The sequence below is a fragment of the Gouania willdenowi genome, chromosome 9, assembly GCF_900634775.1.
Source record: "Gouania willdenowi chromosome 9, fGouWil2.1, whole genome shotgun sequence".
Taxonomy (NCBI): Eukaryota; Metazoa; Chordata; class Actinopteri; order Blenniiformes; family Gobiesocidae; genus Gouania; species Gouania willdenowi.
This window is the reverse complement of record NC_041052.1, coordinates 31,352,912-31,373,155: the sequence shown is the minus strand read 5'-3', so window position 1 is coordinate 31,373,155 and position 20,244 is coordinate 31,352,912. Positions and strand designations below refer to the sequence as shown.

The window sequence follows — 20,244 nt, the reverse complement described above, 5'->3', positions numbered from 1 at the left end:
AACATGAATGCCTAAATATATTCTGTGGCTCATAATGTAGTTTATTTCTGCAGGAAAAAAATTTGACTGGTGGAAATTCTGGTTGGCTGGTAATTTTAAGAATCTACGAGCCATGCTGGCTGGTGATCTAAAAATGTAATTTAAATATATACATACAGTTGTGTGCGAAAGTCAGGGCACCCCTTTAAAAACAGCATATTTTATATATTTAAAAAGTTATATTCATATTTACTGTCTCTCTGGTGTATGGGAAAAAAAGACAATATTGTCAGGAAACATTAATGCATAGTTACATTTTATTTTATAAATTGAACAAAATTACAAAAATGAAAAACATAATTTTGGCATGTGCAAAAGTCGGGGCACCCTACAGCATCAGTACCTTCAGTACTTAGTAACACCCCCTCTGGCAGATATCACAGCTTGTAAACGCTTCTTATAGCCAACAACAAGTCTCTGGATTCTATTATTTGGGATTTTTCCCCATTCTTCCTTGCAAAAGGCTTCCAGTTCTGCAATATTCCTAGGACGTCTTGCATGCACAGCTCTTTTAAGATCTACCCACAGATTTTCGATAATGTTTAAGTCGGGAGACTGTGAAGGCCATTCCAAAACCTTCAGCTTGCGTTTCTTGAAGTAGTCCATGGTGGATTTGGAGGTATGTTTAGGATCATTATCCTGTTGTAGAAGCCATCCTCTTTTCAGCTTTAGCTTTTTTACAGATGCTGTGATATTTGCCTCCAGAATTTGCTGGTATTTAATTGAATCCATTCTTCCCTCCACCCGAGCAATGTTTCCTGTCCCACTGGCTGCAACACAACCCCAAAGCATGATGGATCCACCCCCATATTTAACAGTTGGCAAGGTGTTCTTTTCATGAAATGCTGCTCCTTTTTTTCTCCAAACATACCTTTGCTTATTGTGGCCAAAGAGTTCTATTTTAACTTCATCAGTCCACAGCACTTGTTTCCAAAAGTCATCAGGCTTCTGTAGATGTTCTGTTGCATATTTTTGACGTATTTTATGATGAGGTCGTAGATAAGGTTTTTTTCTACAGACTCTTCCATGAAGGTCTTGTTTGTGCAAGTATCGGCGCACAGTGGAAGGGTGCACCACCACTCCTGAGTCTGCTAAATCTTCCTGGAGGTCTTTTGAAGTCAAATGTGGGTTTTGGTTTACCTTTCTGACCAGACTATGAGCTGTTCTCTCCGAGAGTTTCCTTGGTCTTCCAGATCTCTTCTTGACCTCCACAGTTCCCCTCACCTGCCATCTCTTAAATATGCCTCGCACTGTGGAAACTGCAAGCTGAAAACGCTTTGCTATCTTCTTGTAGCCCTCCCCGGCATTGTGGGCATCAATTACTTTCATTTTTTCTGTTTTACACAGCTTCTTAGAGGAACCCATGGTTGCTGAGTGTTTGTACAAGGTTTGTGGAGTCGCCGTATTTAAGAAACCCTCAAATTGGCACCAGCTGGCACTCCCTAATGACAATTGTTGACACATGCTTCAGGACCAATGAGCTGGTAGAGGTCTGAGCTTGTAAAAAGAATCTGACACTTTGAAACTCTCAGGGTGCCCCGACTTTTGCACATGCCAAAATTATGTTTTTCATTTTTGTAATTTTGTTCAATTTATAAAATAAAATGTAACTATGCATTAATGTTTCCTGACAATATTGTCTTTTTTTCCCATATACCAGAGAGACAGTAAATATGAATATAACTTTTTAAATATATAAAATATGCTGTTTTTAAAGGGGTGCCCTGACTTTCGCACACAACTGTATATACAGTACATGAAAACAATGAAGCACCTTTGACTTAATCCTGCGAACAAATTAACGCAAAATAAAATAATTTTGATTAATTAAAATAATGAAGTTGAGTTAGGTTAAGATACATAAATAAGTTCAATTAAGTCAAGTTAAGCTAAGTTATCCAGATGAAAAACTTTAATAAACTTGATTTATTTTAACTCATAATTGTGAAGGATGTGCATGTGTGCACACGCACATGTTATTAGATGATTAATGATCCATTATTTATTGAAGTCACTTGTGATTTTAATATTTAAATATTGTTCTTGCATTGTTTTAATTTCTGCAGTATCTTTAATTTAAAAAGATAGTTACATTTGCAGTTTACCAACATATTTAACATTAAAAAAACTATCACATTTGACATTCAGCTCATCTCTCCTCACATGTAAGACAAATCCATGTAAGAAAATGTATGTTCATTGTTAAAAAAAAAAAAACCCAAATGCGTCACCAAAAAGCTTCCAACCACCACTGAAGGCTTTAAATCAAAGGTCATCACCAATGGCATCCAAACATTCACATTAAAATTAAATCAGAATTTTGTTACATATATCTAAGCTTTTAATTTTAGCTTTCATATTACAATCATTTTGAGCTTCACGTCTTAGATTCATCACATCATCATTTTTTGATTTCTTTATATCTGTTTATATTGTTTTTACCAAATAATGAAGCAAAGTGTTGAAGTGAAAAACAGGCGTTTATTAAAGTTGATCTGCAGATAAAACATTGATATTATAAATATGTAAAAATTCACCTTTAATAAGATTAAAAGATTAAAACATGTAAAAAGGTCAAAGGTCATTCCTCCAATAGACAGCAGAACCAGTACAGGACCAGTGAGGGTTAGACTGTGCAATACCGCCCCCCTCAGGACAAACACGGCAATGCACCAAAGCGTTTGAATGAAATTAACAGTAGTGCAACCAAAATCTGACATTGGATTTTAGTCATGACCCGAGTCCAATTCCAGTGACGAGAACCAAGTCTAAACTCTGCTCCCAGCGCCACCTGCTGGTGGGTTGGTGTAAAGGCAGTTTGTCTTGGAACAAAGCAAGAACTAAATGGTTGGGGGGATGTTTGCAGGTTCTCCTTTCTGTCGTTAGGCCCGTCTTTCTGCTGAATGGCGCCCCCTGGTGGTGGCTTCATGTGAAGGTGGTCCTGGAGGGTTGCAGTCCTGTGACTGATAACTGTAAACAGGAAGACATTTTGTTTTCAGCGACACTTTTTCTCTTTTGTTGTTCTTTTATAGAGGACCCAGTTTGTTCCTCAGCTGTCTTTGGGTATAAAGTCTGGTAAAAAGGCGCCACCTGCTGGTAGCTTCATGCACAGGAAAGAGTTCTGATCATCATTAACAGCGACTGTCCTCAGGGCAGGTTTGCATGTTCTCACGGCACTCTGGTGTCATTGTGGAAGATGAGGAGGAAGATGATGATTCCCATCAGCAGCACCATGAGGACGATGGAGGTGAGGAGGATGGCCCTGCAGGCGGTCCGGCCCAGTACACCCAGCACGCCTTGGCTGGCCTCGCCCTCAGCGCCACGTGTCACCGCAGGAGGACTGGGCATCCCCACGTCCAGGGAGTGGTCCAGTGACCTCTGTCCCCAGCCCCACTGACCTTCAGATGACCTTACAGAGAAGATTAAACAGAATGAATAAAAGAACCGAGGCTAATACTCCAGCATAACCCCGCCCCCTCTGACCCCACCGCGAGATTGGGGTCATTTTTTAATTACAATTTTGTCTTTAAATATTCATCCAATCTCAACTCAATTATGGTTACAGTGGCAAACATTTTTTTTCCAACTTACAATTATTTGTTTTTCCCTTGAATGTCATAAAATAAATAACCTTGTAAAACAACCTTCCTCTTGTGTTAGAATTTCTTATGATAACAGGTCAGTTTGACTTTTGTCTTAAACCAGCTGTAAAATACACACACAAAAATATATCATCTAATTTGTCTTTCATTTGTTTTATATTTATTCCTGGTGCTTTCCGGAATTTTACTGGGATTTTTTTTTTTTTTTTTAACCAGTGATTAGTTTCTATCTCTCTTCTGCTCCGTGGTCGAAACCGTAGGAGAGAGAGAGAGAGCGAGAGAGAGAGCGCCAAGACCGAGTCAAAATGCTTCCGAGACGAGACCGGTCTCGACTACTACAACACTACCTTTTGACAAATAAGCAAAACGTTGAGAAAGTTCCCAACATTTATGCCATCGCTTTTATAATTTGAATCTTTTAAACTTTTTTAGTTATTACATTTTGTTGTGAAACTGCATTGACTTTTCAGCTCCGATCCCATTTTTAGAGCGCACAGCTGGTTAAGCTAGGGTGGAGCTGCTCCAGAATTTACCTTCAAACCTTTGCAAACAAATCATTCTGTTCACTAACCCCAACCAGTCAAAGCAGATGGCTGCCACCTCTGAACCTGGTTCTGCTGGAGATTTCTTCCTGTTAAAAGGGAGTTGTTTCTTCCCACTGTCACTAAATGCTTGTTCATGTGGATCTTGTTGGGTTTTTTTCTTTCTTATTATTAATTTTATATTTTGATAAGCACATTGACATGACTGTTGTAAATTGCGCTATACAAATAAAGTTGAATTGAATTAATTTCTATCAGAACATAAAGAAGATTTCAACCTAACACTTAAGTGGATCTGGAGAAAATTGCCTACCCTAGCATTTTTTTTTTTTTTTTTTTTTTTCTTTTTAACTTTTTCTGCACATGCTGTCAAAGGTCAACACTGCAAGAAGTGCAACCACTTTAAGACAGGAATGCATGTTTTGTTATTGCAGTTAAATAAATGAATGTATTTTATTGCATAATTGTGACCAACACCAGCCCTCCCTAAGGAAGGGTCAGAAACACTTTATTAAAGGGAGAATATAAAAAGAGAGGACAGTGTTACACCTAGGTGAGGGGGTGGGGGGAAGGGAACAGGAAAGAGAGACTCAAAGTAAGAAATGGAAAGGGTGGGGAAGAGTTGATTATTTTAAAGTGAGATGTGAAGTTATAGTTGTGTATTCAAGCCAGTCTGGTGACAAGTGTGAAGCTTAGGTATAATGGTGATGGCTGTGGACAGAGGGAAGGAGTGAGTGGTAATACCTAAAACAGGTATTTGGGATCAACGTGTCTAAGGTTAAGCCCAGGACAAGTTTTCCCACAGTCCAAGGTATGCCAGTGCCTCGTAGACCAATGTATGTTCAAGAACTGCTACTGTAAACCCAAGCGCTGCCACGGACACAAATATGCAGCCAGGCCAGCAGAGAGAGCGGGGGCCAGGGAGCCTCAGGCCACCCCCAGATGCCCCAAAGATCCCAAGCCGAGAGGCAGCCACCGCCCCCCACATACACACCCGAGAGGTCTCAGCGCACCCCCCACCAACCTACCCTACCTGGAAGCTATAAGCCTTTTCATAGTCTTGCTCTGGTTCAGTTCTTCCGCATTACGTCAAAGGTCAAGAGGTATAAACTCGCCATGGCTGACGGTGTAGGAAGCGAGTCTGACAGAGATTTTAATTATTTTTGCCTTTGGAGCAATGATTCTTTATATAATGTTTTGCTCAAACGTGGCATCAGTCTCCCAGGCAGAAAGACCGAGTTAGCTGCTAAAGCTAATGCTGCTAAAGCTAATGCTGCTAAAGCTAATGCTGCTAAAGCTAATGCTGCTAAAGCTAATGCTGCACACGAGCTGAAAATTATGGTTTTGCCTGACGTTTAAACAGTGACCCAGGTTATAGTCTCATATTGTAAACATGAATCGGCTGATCAGTGCTCTTTCACTTAATCAGAAAATACTTATATATATAAAAGTATATTAAACACTGAGGGGTTTAATAAAATATACAAGTATAGTATTAACGGCATAGCGGTGTATAAAAACAACACTAAATGATAATTATACATACGCAGAAAAAAAGAGCAAGACTACACAAAGAAAATGTGCAAATAAAATGACCTGTCCATCTTGTGCACTTCCTTCAAATTTGTAAATTTAAATAATATAATAGCTTAATAAAAAATAATCATGGACCTGGTTAATGAATGGTATACCTCATAAATGTACCTTTTCAAATTGAGAACTCATACTGTAATACCTGTCACATCCCTGGTGTCATATAATGGCTAGTTTATATACATGTACAGTACATGTCTGTGATATGGATCAATTGTTAGTCATGAACACATCAAGATTTGACCAAGTCAAGAAATAGGCAATACAATATATTCTGTTCTTCTCTGTGTATTACCACCATCTCACAGTACCACTACCATTAATATGATAAGTTATAAAAAATATTAGATATAATTTATATTTTCATTTTCATTCACACTTTCAGCTAACTGTAGATTATGCCAAGCACATATTTTGTAGTGCATAGTTGTAATTGAACATGGATAATTGAAGACGTAATTGTAACTGAAAAATGTAATTGACCCCAACCCTGCCCGCCCCCTCTGACCTTTTCACTTGCAGCTTTCCCTTGTTGCGAACAAAGCGGACGCTGTAGACGCGCTGCATGGCATCCGGTAGGCGGGACAACACGGTGCGGTCGGTGGCCAGCCGGGGGGGGCCAAGGGCGGGCAGCGGCGTCCGGCGGCGGCACAGCGGGCACTGGACGGCGTCCGGCTCGGACGATTTCACGTTGATGCGAGCGAGGCACTCCAGACAGAAGGTGTGGCGGCAGCGCAGCATCTTTGGGCAGCGGAACACGTTGTTGAACTGGCTGAAGCAGATGGAGCAGTCCAGGTCCAGACCGGAGTCCACCGAGAGCCGCGATGCACCGGGACCTGTGGATGGGGATGGAACCGCAGAACCCGGGGATGGAAGTGGGAGCGGCAGGGCGGAGCTAGGAGGAAGGGGCGGGGCATGGTATGGGAACGGCAGGGCAGAGCTGGGAGGAGGAGGCGTTGCCTGGACTCTGGTCAGCACAGACACGTGACAGAAGACCGAGCTGTGACATGTGGGGATGAGTGTGGAGGTGGGCGGAGCTTCTGAGGAATAAGGAGCGGAGACAGAGGCCGGTGTTGAATATCCGGAAGGATTCATGTCGCCTGATTGGACGATTAATGTAGAGCTCAAACCTTTCATCCAATTAAAAAAAAGACTTTATTACAATTTAATTTACAGTCAAATTAAAATGAATTTAAAAAAAACAAAAAAAAAAAACATTTCTATATTATTGTTCAATTTGAATTAATTAAAATTTGATTATCGTAAATATAAATACAATTTTAATGATAATTTAATAAAACAGAACTGATTAAAATGCTTTGAGGTGATGATTAAGTGATTAAGCTGCACTTTGTTTACTCTTCATCTCATTGGTTCCCACACATCATGTAACCAACAGCTGAATTTAATTCTTCTGCAGAACGAGTGAAATTTAAACACACACCTGAAGGTCACATGATCAACATTCATTAGAATAATGACCAAAAACATTTTACACAGTAAAGTTTTCATTTTTGGACTAATTTGAGTAATTTTTCTGTCTTTCTTTAGTCGTCTCGTGGTTTATTTTTTATTTGTCATTTTGTATGTTATTAGTGTGTTTACTTTGTGTGCCACGAGCTTCCCATATCTGCTCTGTTTACAACTTCATACACATTTACCTGCAGAGACATCTCACAAAGGATCTCATCATTTTAAAAACCTCAAATTTATTTAGATTTTCAAACCTTAAACTTCAACTATTATTAGTAAATGTCTTTGAAGAGTCTGAATAAATGAAGATTCAGATATATTGAATTAAAATTAATTATTTAAGGTGAATATGAAGCACAGCCTTTTATTCCAACAGGCTTAACTAATATCTGAATTGATTTAAGCGTCAGGTTCAGAGTTTATTTCACATTTTGGTGATTTAACTCCTAGTTGATCACTTTTCATCAATAAACAAAGAGCCGAAGTCAACCTCTGACCATCTGATGTCAGACATTCAGAGTAACGCGTTTCATTGTCGGAATATGTTTACTTTTGTTCAGAAAAAGTAAAAGTTTCCTTCTTCCGACTGGAGTCTCTTTATCTGTCTGATACGAGTCCGAAAACCCGAAGATTTATCTGAAAGTTTAGAATAACCATTTTAATTGAAAAACTTTTTGAGGGGAAAATAACACAAAAAACAACAAATCAAACAGCCTTAATAAACCAATAAACCCAGAATATTAACTGATTAAAATGTTGTTTCGATGCAAAGCTTGGTCTCAATGTAAAATGTATTTAACATTTCCTTAGTTTAACTCGAACTTTAACATTGACCAACAAGCCGAAGTTCATTTTAAACCAGTGTAGCTGTAAAACATACAAGATGATGTGATTCTTCTTCCGGTAAATATTGATGTCGTCCTGAAAACCTCAAATCTCCGTTTTTCTGAACGCACTCTGGTGCGCGGGGCTCGGCTCTTACCTGGTTCTGCTCCCCGTGACACTGCGGTGTGTTGCGTTCAAGGACTCACCGTGATTACCAACCCGCACACCTGAGGGTGATTAATGAGGCGGGAACATCTGATTTAGTTTATCCAGAAATCACATCAGACCAGAGTTTGGGTTCAGGTCAATATTAATGTATTTTATTCATTTATTTTTAATTAAGGCACCAATCAGAGCCTTTTCAACTCTGAGTTTGTTAATCCTGACACAGTTAATCATTCAATTTGTAAATAAAAAAAAAAGCTTAATTTGAATCATCCAAAAGGAGGTTAATGTGATTTACTAATAGGTTAATTATGGAAGTCCAAATAATGTGAAATGTGAGTTTGTTAATCCTGACGTTACTCAAAAAAAAAAAAAAAAACTTGATTTGGAGTTTGTAATTTCTCAATAGAATAAAGTCTGAATTAAGGATTACTATTTAATCTGTGAATTTAGTTTATTGGAGTTTAAGTTTGACTTCATGATTTCTGGTGTGAATAATGTAATTTCATTCAGATTTATTTATCTGTTAATAAGAAAAAACCCCAACATTTATGTTTCCACTGACGGTAAAGACTGAGTTGGTTAATCCTGACATGAACCCGATAAACTAATCTATTCTGGAGAATGAATATCTTCATTTAAATTGTGTTAATTCTAAAACAAAAACCTGAATGAGACCAACTCTGAGATTAGGATCAGCTGTTTATCTGTGAAATACAGTAAATCAAATCAGACTTGATTATTCACACATGTAGTTTGACTTTACTTCCCTACACGAGTTAAATAGTTCATTTAGAAATTTGTATTATTATTTCTGAAACAAACTTCTGAATGAGCTCCTATCTGCATTTGGTTTATTTGTTCATCTGCAAAAAAACAAAAAACACCAAACGTTTAGAATGAAAAAGAGGCAAAGTCTGACTTTAGCCACCACATGGGGCAGATAACTTCATTTGGAGTTTCACTGCTTGTTTGGTGACAATCCAAAGTAGGAGGATCAAACTGCTTCCTGTGTGTGTGTGTGTGTGTGTGTGTAGTTTAGATTAAGTAAAAATGTGTTAAATTGGAGAAACTCAGACTTTGTGAATCCAACTTTCTTTTCCGCCTCAAACAAACATAAGATATGTGACAGATTTGAGCCAGTGCCCGTTTTTTATTATTCAGTACAAAAACAAAACTGAGACAACAACTCCAACGTTACAACACACACACATCTGATTAAGTAAAGCTACAACCTACAGATGAGGGAAAAAAAACACGCTCAGCATTTCTGAAAGAACGCTAGGGGAACGTCTAGGTCCGCCGTACGGCGTCGTCGATCTCTGATATTTGGTCCTTCAGCTGGTTCCACTGCTCCGGGTTCAAGGAGATGCCTGCAAGAACGAATCCAGGGATTAGGATTGCACTGAGAGGGTGTTATGAACGTGATGGTCGCTCACCTTTCTTCCCAGGCTTCATCTCTCCGTCGGGGCTCATCCAGTACTCCCGGATGTCAATCAGCACTTTTCCTTTGAAGTTTCTCACGCTGACGTATCGCATTTTCCCGATCTGCAGGAAACATTGGGTTTGTGTTACTATTAATCCCAGCAGGGTGGAATTATCTAATCCAAACTTTAATGAAATCTATTAAAGTTCCTGTTTTTTTTAAAAATTGGAGTCCGTCTCTGAAACATCAAGTACCGTAGTTTATAGATTTATAAAATGTCATTTATTCTACTAATTTATTGTATTTATTCAACAAATAAACCCAACATGTATAAATACACAAAACTGTGAATCATTTAGACAAATTATAATATTACAATTATTAATAAATGCTAATTTTAGTAATTAATCTATTCATTTATTTCATAATATAATAATTTGATACAAATGTGGAGCGTTAATGCTTCTTCATCTTAATCCTTAAATAACAGTCTGTGATCACAGAAAACAGAAATGGGAATATTGTTATATTTAGTTATTTATTAAAAAACAAAACGATCAAGTAGAAATGTCAATCTGACACTGAATATTGCCTCACAGTCAGGTTGTGGGAAAATATTGCATGTTTACAGACAGAGAGACGAGAATGTCCAACTTAGTGAAAAATTATCTGTAGAGCTCGTTTACGTGCACATAATGAGTAAGTTTTGGTGTTGCAGAAACAAGGTCAAAATAAGCAAAAATGGGCTCAAATTGTTCAAAAAATAGGTCACCCCCTCCCAGTGTCTCACGATCCCAGGTTGAGAACCCCTGGGAGGTATTTCATCAAACCCAGCTCAGGGTTAAGTCCAGGTTTAACCTGAGAGTCCGGCTCCATTAAACCGGGTTCTAACTGGAACAGCGGTTTCATCAACGAGAAAACACCTTGGTTACCATAGTAACACAGTTGTGGGTCTAACCTGCTCCTGACCAGGTTTAAGCTGCAGGCTTGGCTTAAGCTGCAGACGCACTTTCATGAAACCACGTCATCATTATTAAAGAAGTCATTTAAAACACTCAATAAAGATCTACAAAAGGAAAAATAAGTCAAAGAGACTTTTTTTTTTAAATACCACTTCAATACGGTATTTTAAAAGGAAATTAAACAGAATATCATGATAAATGTTTTAAGATTATTTTAAATCCATACAAATGACGATAAAATCATTGTCTTATTACATGTTTATGTGTACCGTATTTTTAATGAGATATCACAGTCTCCATGTGTTTAAACCATCAGTAATAATATATAAGGATACGTGCGTATCCATCGCCTCCGGTTAACGCACGGTATAAATGTGTCCATTCATTGATCAGAGATTAATAATGAGAAAACTGTGGATATACAGAGAGGGAGGGGCTTCAGGGACAGTCACAGGGCAGAGCACTAAGGCTCCCAATGACAAAGCTTTTTGGTATGTGCGTGCAGTGCACGCACCTCCCGTGCACAGCTCACCTGCAGTGTTGGATGTGACATCCAACAGCACATCCAACAGCACAGCACCGCTGTTGGATGTTCATTTAGTGCTGAGTTCCACAAACTATTCAAACACTCACAAGTCTCATAAATTACATATTATTTAATTGTGAGTTACATCATCTCTTATTTAACGCTGACAGGTGTAAAAAAACTTATCAAACGCACACGATCAGTGTGTGCATGCTTCAGTTGTTTTCTATGATAAATTGACTAAATAACACCTTTTTAACCCTTTATTACTTTTTAAATGTTCAAAACACAGTCAATCCTTTTTTAATTTTTTTTTTTTTTTTTTTTTTAAAGTGTCCATTTATTTTTACTGCTCAGTAACAGATGATGTCACTTCCTGTTGGTCTCAGCATCGGTTCCTATTGGTTTCTCATTCATCGTAAAAGCACTTTGATGAAATGCCCCTCTGGTCTAAATACCATGAAAAAGGGGACAACAAAAGCCATTGTAGGGGGGTCTGGGGGGGATCCTCCCCCAGATAATTTTTTTAATTTTAACACACAAATAAAGCAATCTGGAACACTCTAAATAGTATAATAAGGCAAAATACACTATTTCCTTCAAGCCTAAAAACATGTATTTACACCACTTAAGTTGTGGTTTGTGAAAAATTACGATTATATACAGTATATATATATATATATATGATATAAAAGTACCTAAAATTTGCTAAATATTAAGTACAATATTTTAAAAAATAATAATTTTATTGCCATTTCTGAATTTAAAGTTAGGTAATTTTATAGTGACATATTCCCCAACTGCACTTTTAATTGCTTAATACATTTGACATTAACATTAGTAAGTGGTTTAAACCCATTAGATAATTGTAGATGCGTTTCCTAATTAATACGACATGTACTAGCGCAGGTATAGGCAACTGGAGGCTCGGGGGCCAAATGCGGCCCTCGTCTAATGTTGTGTGGCCCCCAAAGTAAATGTACAAAATGACAGAAAAATACACAAAACAAGAGCAAGATAACACAAAAAATTACAACATTACAGGAAAATACAGTAAAAGTCAAGAGAAAAACACAGAAAATACTCAAAAAACAAACAAAACTATTACAAAAAACAACAGTAATACACACAATTACTCATAAAAATATACAAAATTACAGAAAATGACAACAAAAATACACAAGACAGAATACATAAAAATTACTCAGAAAATGAAAAACGGCAGCACAAATACACAATATGACTTCAAAGAAAACGTATATTTTACAACAAAAATACACAAAAAGACTACAGCAATGCACAAAAAGTCTGACAACGAGTAAGACAACAAACATACACAAAATGACAGAGACTCAAAATTACAATAAAGAAAACTCTGTTCTTTCCTGTATTAATGCTCTGATCGCTCATTATTCTAAATGCCGACATGAATGTTGATCATGTGACCCTCCTAGCAAACAAACCAATTTTTGTGGCCCCACTATGATAGAAGTTGCCAATATATTTGTACAAGTTATATATACAACTGTATATAAGCAATAAAAAACAAATAAAAGTTAGAATTTATATGGTTGAAATTAAATAATCATTCAGTTTCCTTTGCACATTTAACTATATAAATAATTAACTTCGAATAACAAATCCACTGTCTTTTAAAAAAAATCTATTTGACAATCACGTTTGTTCTCCAACACTGATTCCCTGTGAAAACTATATTTTTATGCATTTTGTAGTTGCCGTATACTTTGACATCCTTTAACTAATATTACCAATTAGAACATAAACAGGGCGTACTAATCTGGTATTAGATATTAATGTGTGTGACGACAGTTTTATGAGATTAGATGTGTTCCCTCCTTTGTCTTCTATAGCTTGATAGAAGTTCCTCTTTACCGTCTCTACCTTGTTTAAAGCCAAAATAGTTCCAAAGGTGACTTTTGGAGTTTTTTTTTTTGAGCAAAATTAGTGATGCCACTGACAATCGACGCCACGGCAAACTCGCCGCTCGGTTCCGGTGCTTCAGCCATGTTGAGTGTGTTGTCTAGTGTTTGTGACGGTGTGTGCGTCTGGGCGAGACAGAACTTTAGCTTGTTTTTCTTTTGAACCGTAATTCTATCGAAGCGGAGCTGCCTTCGTTCAGCACGTATTCATGTCTGTGGTTCAGCCGACAGAAACACACAAACAGCCAATCAGCTAACAGACGGGTGGAACCAGCCTATCATACCCCCGGACGTCACCAGTGACAGGCAAACAGCCAATCATTCAGCAGCTGTGTCGTTTGGTTGCCATGTTGGTTTGTTTTCAAGTGAGTAGCATGCAGTGAGCATAAACTATGATTCACATAAATTACCTATTTTGAGTTCAAAATGACAAATTTCGCCGAAAGGTGAATGATTTGCATGTATGAAATACACCTGTCAGGGTCATCAACAAATCGGTTCTGAAATCTTTAATAATAAATGTTTTACAAAAAGTTTTCTGTTCACTAAATGCGTCTTTTCATTGGGAGCGTGTGTGAAAGAGAAAGTTGTGTGTCGTGTTGTGAGTCGGACCTGAAACTTGTTTTCGTCCTCATCGTTGCCTCCTTTGGAGGATCCTCCGGGCTTGGAGCTCTCGCCGCTCTTTGGCTTCTTCGCCGGTTTCTCTGGAGCGCTCGCCTTCTTCTTCTTCGCCTGCAAACACAGCGAGTTTAAACCACCCATAGCTCCTCCCCTTTTAACCCAAAGGCTGTTGAGTACCGACTAGTTAGCAGAAGCAAAGACAGTAACTATGAGCTCAGTCTGATGTTCCAGTGAAAATACGTGAAAACACACCAAAAATAATATTGTACACAAAAAATATTGGGGATGTCCCAATACAACTTTTTTTTCTTCCACTTACGATACGATGCTGATATTGCAGCCTTGAGTATTGGCCGATACCGATTCTATGTGATATCAACACCAATCATACATACTTTTATTACTTATTTTACAGTGTGGAATGTTAAAAAAGGCTTGATCAACAATAATCAGCAACAGTAGGTATGAGCAAAACTGACCCATTTATTATTAACCAATTGGTTAGATTCATTTGAACCTTTAACATAACATCTACAGTATTCTACGATTGAATAAATATAATATATATTTGAGATTTTGGATGCAGTCTGATAAAATCCGATATTCGTTTTCTGGCTGATATCGGACCGATATCAGATATCAATATCGGATCGGGACACCCCTAAAAAAATATACACAAAAAATACCAAAGAAATATACAGAAAAACACCCAAAAGACGACAAAACACTGACACATAAATACACTAAAGAAACACAAAACAACAAAGACAAACTGCGGGAGAGAGAAGAGCCAGCTGTTGAGTACTGACTAGTTAGCAGAAGCTAACAGTTTGAAAGCAGCTGGTCATCAGTTAACACAAAGCCCAGTTTAAGCAGGGCAGCACTGACCTTGGGCTCTGTGTCACTGTCACAGTCACTCCCTGAGGTGGAGGAGAGCACTTCCTTAGATTTTGGCATCCTGCACACATAAAGGTCAAAGGTTAGGATACCAGTGCTTCCTGTCTGCGTTAGCTGAGCGAGCTAACTGTTATTACCATGCACGAAGTGGAGTTTTTATCCTTATTTGCTGGAGTTAAAGCTAAGGCTAACATTAAGGAGTCAGCTCAACTTATATAATCCTTAGAAAAAACACAAAAATACAGTTTGTATGTGAGCACTCGTCACTGTTAAACCACCTGTGATGCTCCTAAAGATGCCGAGTCATCATAACCCCGCCCCCCACACCCAGTCACCAGCCGAGTCTAAACACTACTTGGTTAAGTGGTCTTTCAATTTCAGAAGTTCCCTGATTCAGTTTGAGTCGACCCATTCCTGCGTCACTTTACACCAACTCACCACCTGTTTCACAATTAAAAACAAGTGGAAATGTGTCACATTTCCCCAAAACACGTGGTGGGACAACAGTAAAAAAAAACCTAAAAAATTAATCTTGATTAATCTAAATTAATGGCCTAACAATATTTGACACAAGAAACAAATTGTTGACAAAGCACAAACTTAAGTTAACTAAACTATATTCATGCTTTTCTGGAGTTTTTGTAAACTTTCTAAAACAAATATGTTTTTGTGTATTAAAAAAAAAAACAGCACTTAGTGCAAAACATTCCAGAGAAGTGGAAACTAAACAGTGCAAAATAGTTAGAATATCTGTGGCATGAAATAAACAGAGCAACTGATGAAGCTGATGAATTTAGTTTGAAATAGTTTTTCTACATAGCAGTTCATAAGTTCAGTCAGACGATGCTATCTGTAGCAACGCTTCTAGCCCCGCCCACATCTTCTACCACCGAGAGTGGTCGACTGTCCACGATAAACATTTATCCACTGACTTTGCTTATTTGTTAAACATGGACTTATTCATTTTGGCTCTAAACCCTGTCATCTTGTCCAGTGTGGATTGGAAACGCTGCCTGCTTGGAGCATGTAGCAGCTAGCACTGCCCTAGTGTCTGTGCTAGCTGCTACATGTTTAGCATTGAGGTGGTAGCTGAGGCTAGAAGAGCTCCGGTGAACCACAAACTCTTTCTGGCTCAATTTCCACACAACTGGGCTTTTGTTTTCCATTCTGTGTTTCTATTTAAACTCAAATTAACGCCCATGAAGTACAGCAACGACTCCTCCTCTGGTTCTCCTGTTGTGGTCTGTGCATCACTAATATGGTCAAACCGGGAACTCCTGAAATAGGCAAGGTTCTACGCTGTTTGAAGTGCAAAAAAAAAGTGATTAACTGCATTATTTGTGTAATTAATTCATCGCAATTAACGCGTTAAAGTCCCAGTCCTAGTAAAAACATGTGGGTGAGGGTTTAGTTTTAGTGTGTGTCATATATATATTCACATTTCAGAAGGTGAGGTCTGTAGGGATGTAACGATTAATCGTAAGGCAGTTAAAAATCAATTCATAGGTATCACGGTTGATATCGATTTTCTGAAAATTGAATCGCAGTACTTTTTTTTAACCAGCAGAGGGCGCTATCAACAAATGTAGGCGGCGGGCGGAGTCTGCTAATACTTTCTTTCTGGCTGCCTTCTACTCTTAAATATGTTAATAAATGATTCATTACCCCTTTAGCACCGAAAGAATATCTGTAATATTACTTGAATATCTGCAAAAGTCACGTTTTTCTATTAGCTCTGTCTGCTAGCGTAGCTTCTCTTCTTCACTGAAAGATATCTGCATGCCAACCGACCACTGTGTTACCAGCGCCCTCTGCTGGTCCAAACAAATATGACGTAAATCATTGCAATCACGTTTTTTTTTTGTTTTTTTTTAAAGTCCAATTGTTAAGGCACAAAATACATTTTCAGTTGCACTTTTAAAAAGAAAAATAACTATTATGCAGTTTTGCATTGTTTATTATCAAACCAGAATTTAAATTAATAGGCTTCATTTTCATTTGTATTATTCCTTTATTTCATTCAAGATTTATTTTTAGTTAAATTGCATTGTTTTGAATAGTTTATCAAGGAATTCTTTTGACAATGAAAAATAAAAGGAAAATAGTACAGTGTTTTCTAGTTTTTTTCCCAAAAAAAAATTTGTCTACAGTCCCATTTTGTAAAATAAATCGTGAGAGAATCGTATCGTGAACCCAGTATCGTGAATCGAATCGTATCGGGAGTTGAGTGAATCGTTACATCGCTAGAGGTCTGTCATATCACCTCATATTTAATTTCATTACGGTGATAAAGGTTATATTATTTAGGCCTGGGCAAGATATTTTGCGATTTGTGTTTTGGCAATATAGAAAATTACCATATTTCTTATATTGATGTTTTTGTTTTCATAGCTTATTTTTGTATTAAAATATTTAGTTTAGGAGGATGAAAAGCTCAGCTAGATGGATCACTGAGTGCATCCCATCCCAGACATTCCGCTAACACAAGCCACACTATAGAATTCACACACACGTGCAGTCCCTTAGAGGAGAAAAGGTCTAACTGTCACACATTGTGCAGCTGTTTGTTAATAAATGTGCTTACGTGGTATCTTGCATCCGCAAATTTAACCAAGAATATTCTTTCTGGTAACTTTTAAAAAGTTAAAAATATTGTGATATCGTATATTGTCATTTTGAGAAAAAATATGGAGCTGTCAATTTTGGTCCATATCGCCCAGCCCAACTCATATTGCGTCACAACGTAACCAACGTGAGGCTACATGTAGCTACTGCTGCTGTTTCAACTACAATGGCAATAAATACTGAGAAATAAAACTTTATTGCTTCTGAATGGCTGTACCTGCATTATTAAAATGTATTTTCATTACATTAGTGCTTAATGTGGTTTAAAAAACAAATGTCAACAAAAACATTGGTTATCAGCAATAATTTGTGGGATGATAAAATGTGTTATCGTCCCAGGCCTGACGTGAAGAACTTCACGAAGGCTTTAGCGACATCATCACGTCACCTGCCAAATAACAGGCAGCGTGGAAACTCCCCCTCACTCACGCATCTTTGAGTACTACTGCCCCCGGCTGGTCAGGACGGGTAACACATTGCAGGCACAGATGTCCAACAATGTAAATTATTTGCCGTCTTCATAATTCACACATCGTCTCTCGACACACTGATGTAACGCAACACACTTTACATGAAAAAAAATCTTGTCTTCTTCTTGTTCTTAACTGTTCTGGTGGGTTAAAAACATCTGCCAGAAATGTGTCCGTCTGTAATACCGGTCCAGTAACCAAAGTGTTTCCGACGGACCGGTATTACAGACGGACACGTTTCTGGCGGATGTTTTTAACCCACCAGAACAGTTAAGAACAAGAAGAAGCCATTGAAACGCGTATGAAAGTAAGTGAAAGTTGATTAGGATACTCTTATATTTTTCATATCAGGCTATCATATCATAACACCCGTCCGTCGGAAACACTTCGGTTGTGGCCGGTTTGCATTTGTGTTCGTTTCTGTAAATGCATTCACCTGACACTTCCCAGCCACTGTAGGTAACTATCTGATATCCATGTATGACAAAAATTGTATTTCCTAAAATTTATACTTGTAAGGTGAGATTTGTTGTTATTGATATATCACGATGTATATCACATCATTTAGCAATGGGACATATATCGTGACATGCAAATCATCAATCGTATAGTCAGATTCATGACAATGCACACCCCTAGTGTATATATTGTTCAGAGGTTAGGACGTTAAATACAATATACCTGTCAGTGTAATAAACCAACTGGTAGTCGTAAGTGGTGATGCTATAATGTTGTCACTTAGCGAGTACATTCTTCTGAACGCTTTGTCACAAATCACATTCATTTTCGTTAAAACCACAAACCAGTCACAGGATAGCATGATCACCAATCCATTCCTAACACTAACGAACGTGCTCCCGGCTCAGCTCTTTAGGTTTCTGGCTACTGTTCCTCATGTTTTGGCTGTTCTGTGTTATACTTACCTCCACTTTCAGCTTTGATTGATGCTTGAGCGCGCTCCCGCAGCGAGCACTCCTTTAAAACCTGTGTGCAGCGCGCTCTCGACCCGCTAGCTTCAGGAGCTAAATGCTAACATAGCGCGGTTAGCAGGAGCTACGGGTAACCACGGTCTACTGTTACGTCTCTGGACAGAATGGTGAAGCCCACTAAAGCGCTCTGCGGAGAACAGTTGGTACAAGTGTGCAGTTTTCAGGAGAAAAACCGTGAAATCTTACGTTTTCTGCTTCTGTGGAGCGACTAGCTTCACTGGGAACCACAATTGGAGTAGCGCGCCTCCGCGAGAATAGCCGTATTATCGCGAGAGTTCAGTACAAACTGTTCAATAACGTTTTACACTTTCTATGGCAAATGTACAAAGGACAAATAAACCATTTTAGACAACAGCTGGTTCCGACCAAGTGATTTCATTGGACGACAGACATTCCAAGAGTGTTGATATAGGGCAACAACGCACTGACTTCTTTTGACGGATCATATACCATATATATCATATACCGCTGTACAACTGATTTAAATATCATTAATTATCGTTACTCACATGCATGAACATGAATGTCTCAAAATTCAATGGCAATTGTAAAGATTTGTTTCCGCTTCCAAACGTAGAGTGAACGAGTCTGTAAGTTAAACAAGTTAAATATACTTTAAAATTCTCAAAAAAAATAAATACAAAATTTGCTTTTAACTATGACATGCACAACTCATGTGTATAGAATAGATGTATATTTAACTTTAGGTGTATGCAGAAAATGTAGAATAAGTAATAATAAAAAACAATAAAATATGACTGAGATTCAAAAAACGAGGTACTGAACACTCAAATCAATAAACACAACTAAATAATAATAGGACAAAACACCAAATAAGTTGATAAAATACACATACACATCAAAATAAATGTCAAAACTAAACTAAAAACGGATTTATAAACATTAATTATTGTGTATTAAGTAAGAACCAAACTAAATGCTTATAAACCCAATGGCCACTTTATTTTCTTCTTTTCTTGAATGTTCGTTCAAACCATTGGTAGACTTAGTGTAGACGTGAGCTGAACTGGTGGCCCAGGGGCCACATGCAGAATCTTGCTCAAATTTTGTGCATCCCCAGAAGAATGCACACAAAATAACCCCAATAAACATTAGAAATTACAATAGTCAACAAAAAATACACAAAATGACTCCAAAAAATATACAACATGAAAGACAGCGAGAGAATTTACAACACGGAAGCAAAATGACAACAAATTTACACAAAACTGACTCAGAAAAACAACACAAGGCACAAAATGAGAGAATACGCAGAACAACACAAAACTTCAAGAAGACCTAAAACAATAAACCCATTTTGCTGTGTCCTGTATTAATGCTCAGATTGGTTAATATTGGGATTAAAGTTTCCCCTCTGGGACTTAGACTCTAAATGTGTTTCAATGCATTACTCATGGTGCTGATTTGACATCAGCATAAAAACATTCTACACTCAGTCCATAAACAAAGTAAATCTAGATTAAAGTTCTGCAGATTTTTAGCTGCAAGAAAAACTCAAAAGTTAAGTTTTGTAAAAGTATCACAAACA

The 20,244-nt window shown here is 37.8% G+C and overlaps 2 protein-coding genes across 3 annotated transcripts; both read right to left on the bottom strand.

Moving 5' to 3' along the window:
- Positions 1-3,207: 3,207 nt before the first annotated feature.
- LOC114470083 (RING finger protein 223-like) lies at positions 3,208-6,871 on the bottom strand. Its single transcript, XM_028458098.1, has 2 exons — positions 6,285-6,871; positions 3,208-3,448 (listed from the first exon to the last, which is right to left on the bottom strand). The coding sequence occupies exons 1-2, from the start codon at positions 6,869-6,871 to the stop codon at positions 3,208-3,210; spliced, it is 828 nt and encodes a 275-aa protein (XP_028313899.1).
- Positions 6,872-9,363: 2,492 nt separating this feature from the next.
- On the bottom strand, positions 9,364-18,985 carry LOC114469898 (activated RNA polymerase II transcriptional coactivator p15-like). 2 transcript variants are annotated; one of them, XM_028457788.1, is made up of 5 exons: positions 18,882-18,985; positions 14,603-14,672; positions 13,706-13,825; positions 9,679-9,787; positions 9,364-9,612 (listed from the first exon to the last, which is right to left on the bottom strand). In XM_028457788.1, exons 2-5 carry the CDS (start codon positions 14,669-14,671, stop codon positions 9,533-9,535), a joined length of 378 nt encoding a protein of 125 aa, XP_028313589.1. In that variant the 5' UTR covers position 14,672; positions 18,882-18,985; the 3' UTR covers positions 9,364-9,532. The 2 variants fall into 2 exon arrangements, with proteins under 2 accessions (XP_028313589.1, XP_028313590.1); XM_028457789.1 differs by lacking the exon at positions 18,882-18,985 and adding an exon at positions 18,630-18,826.
- Positions 18,986-20,244: the final 1,259 nt, after the last annotated feature.

What these genes read in the sequence shown, in the direction of transcription:
- LOC114469898 (XM_028457788.1), bottom strand. Translation starts at nt 14,671, where the DNA reads ATGCCAAAATCTAAGGAAGTGCTCTCCTCCACCTCAGGGAGTGACTGT. An exon ending in ACAGTGACACAGAGCCCAAG is followed by an intron (nt 13,826 to 14,602) that starts GTCAGTGCTGCC and finishes CTGTGTTTGCAG; the next exon opens with GCGAAGAAGAAGAAGGCGAG. An exon ending in GATGAAGCCTGGGAAGAAAG is followed by an intron (nt 9,613 to 9,678) that starts GTGAGCGACCAT and finishes TCGTTCTTGCAG; the next exon opens with GCATCTCCTTGAACCCGGAG.
- LOC114470083 (XM_028458098.1), bottom strand. Translation starts at nt 6,871, where the DNA reads ATGAATCCTTCCGGATATTCAACACCGGCCTCTGTCTCCGCTCCTTAT. An exon ending in GGAAAGCTGCAAGTGAAAAG is followed by an intron (nt 3,449 to 6,284) that starts GTCAGAGGGGGC and finishes CTTCTCTGTAAG; the next exon opens with GTCATCTGAAGGTCAGTGGG.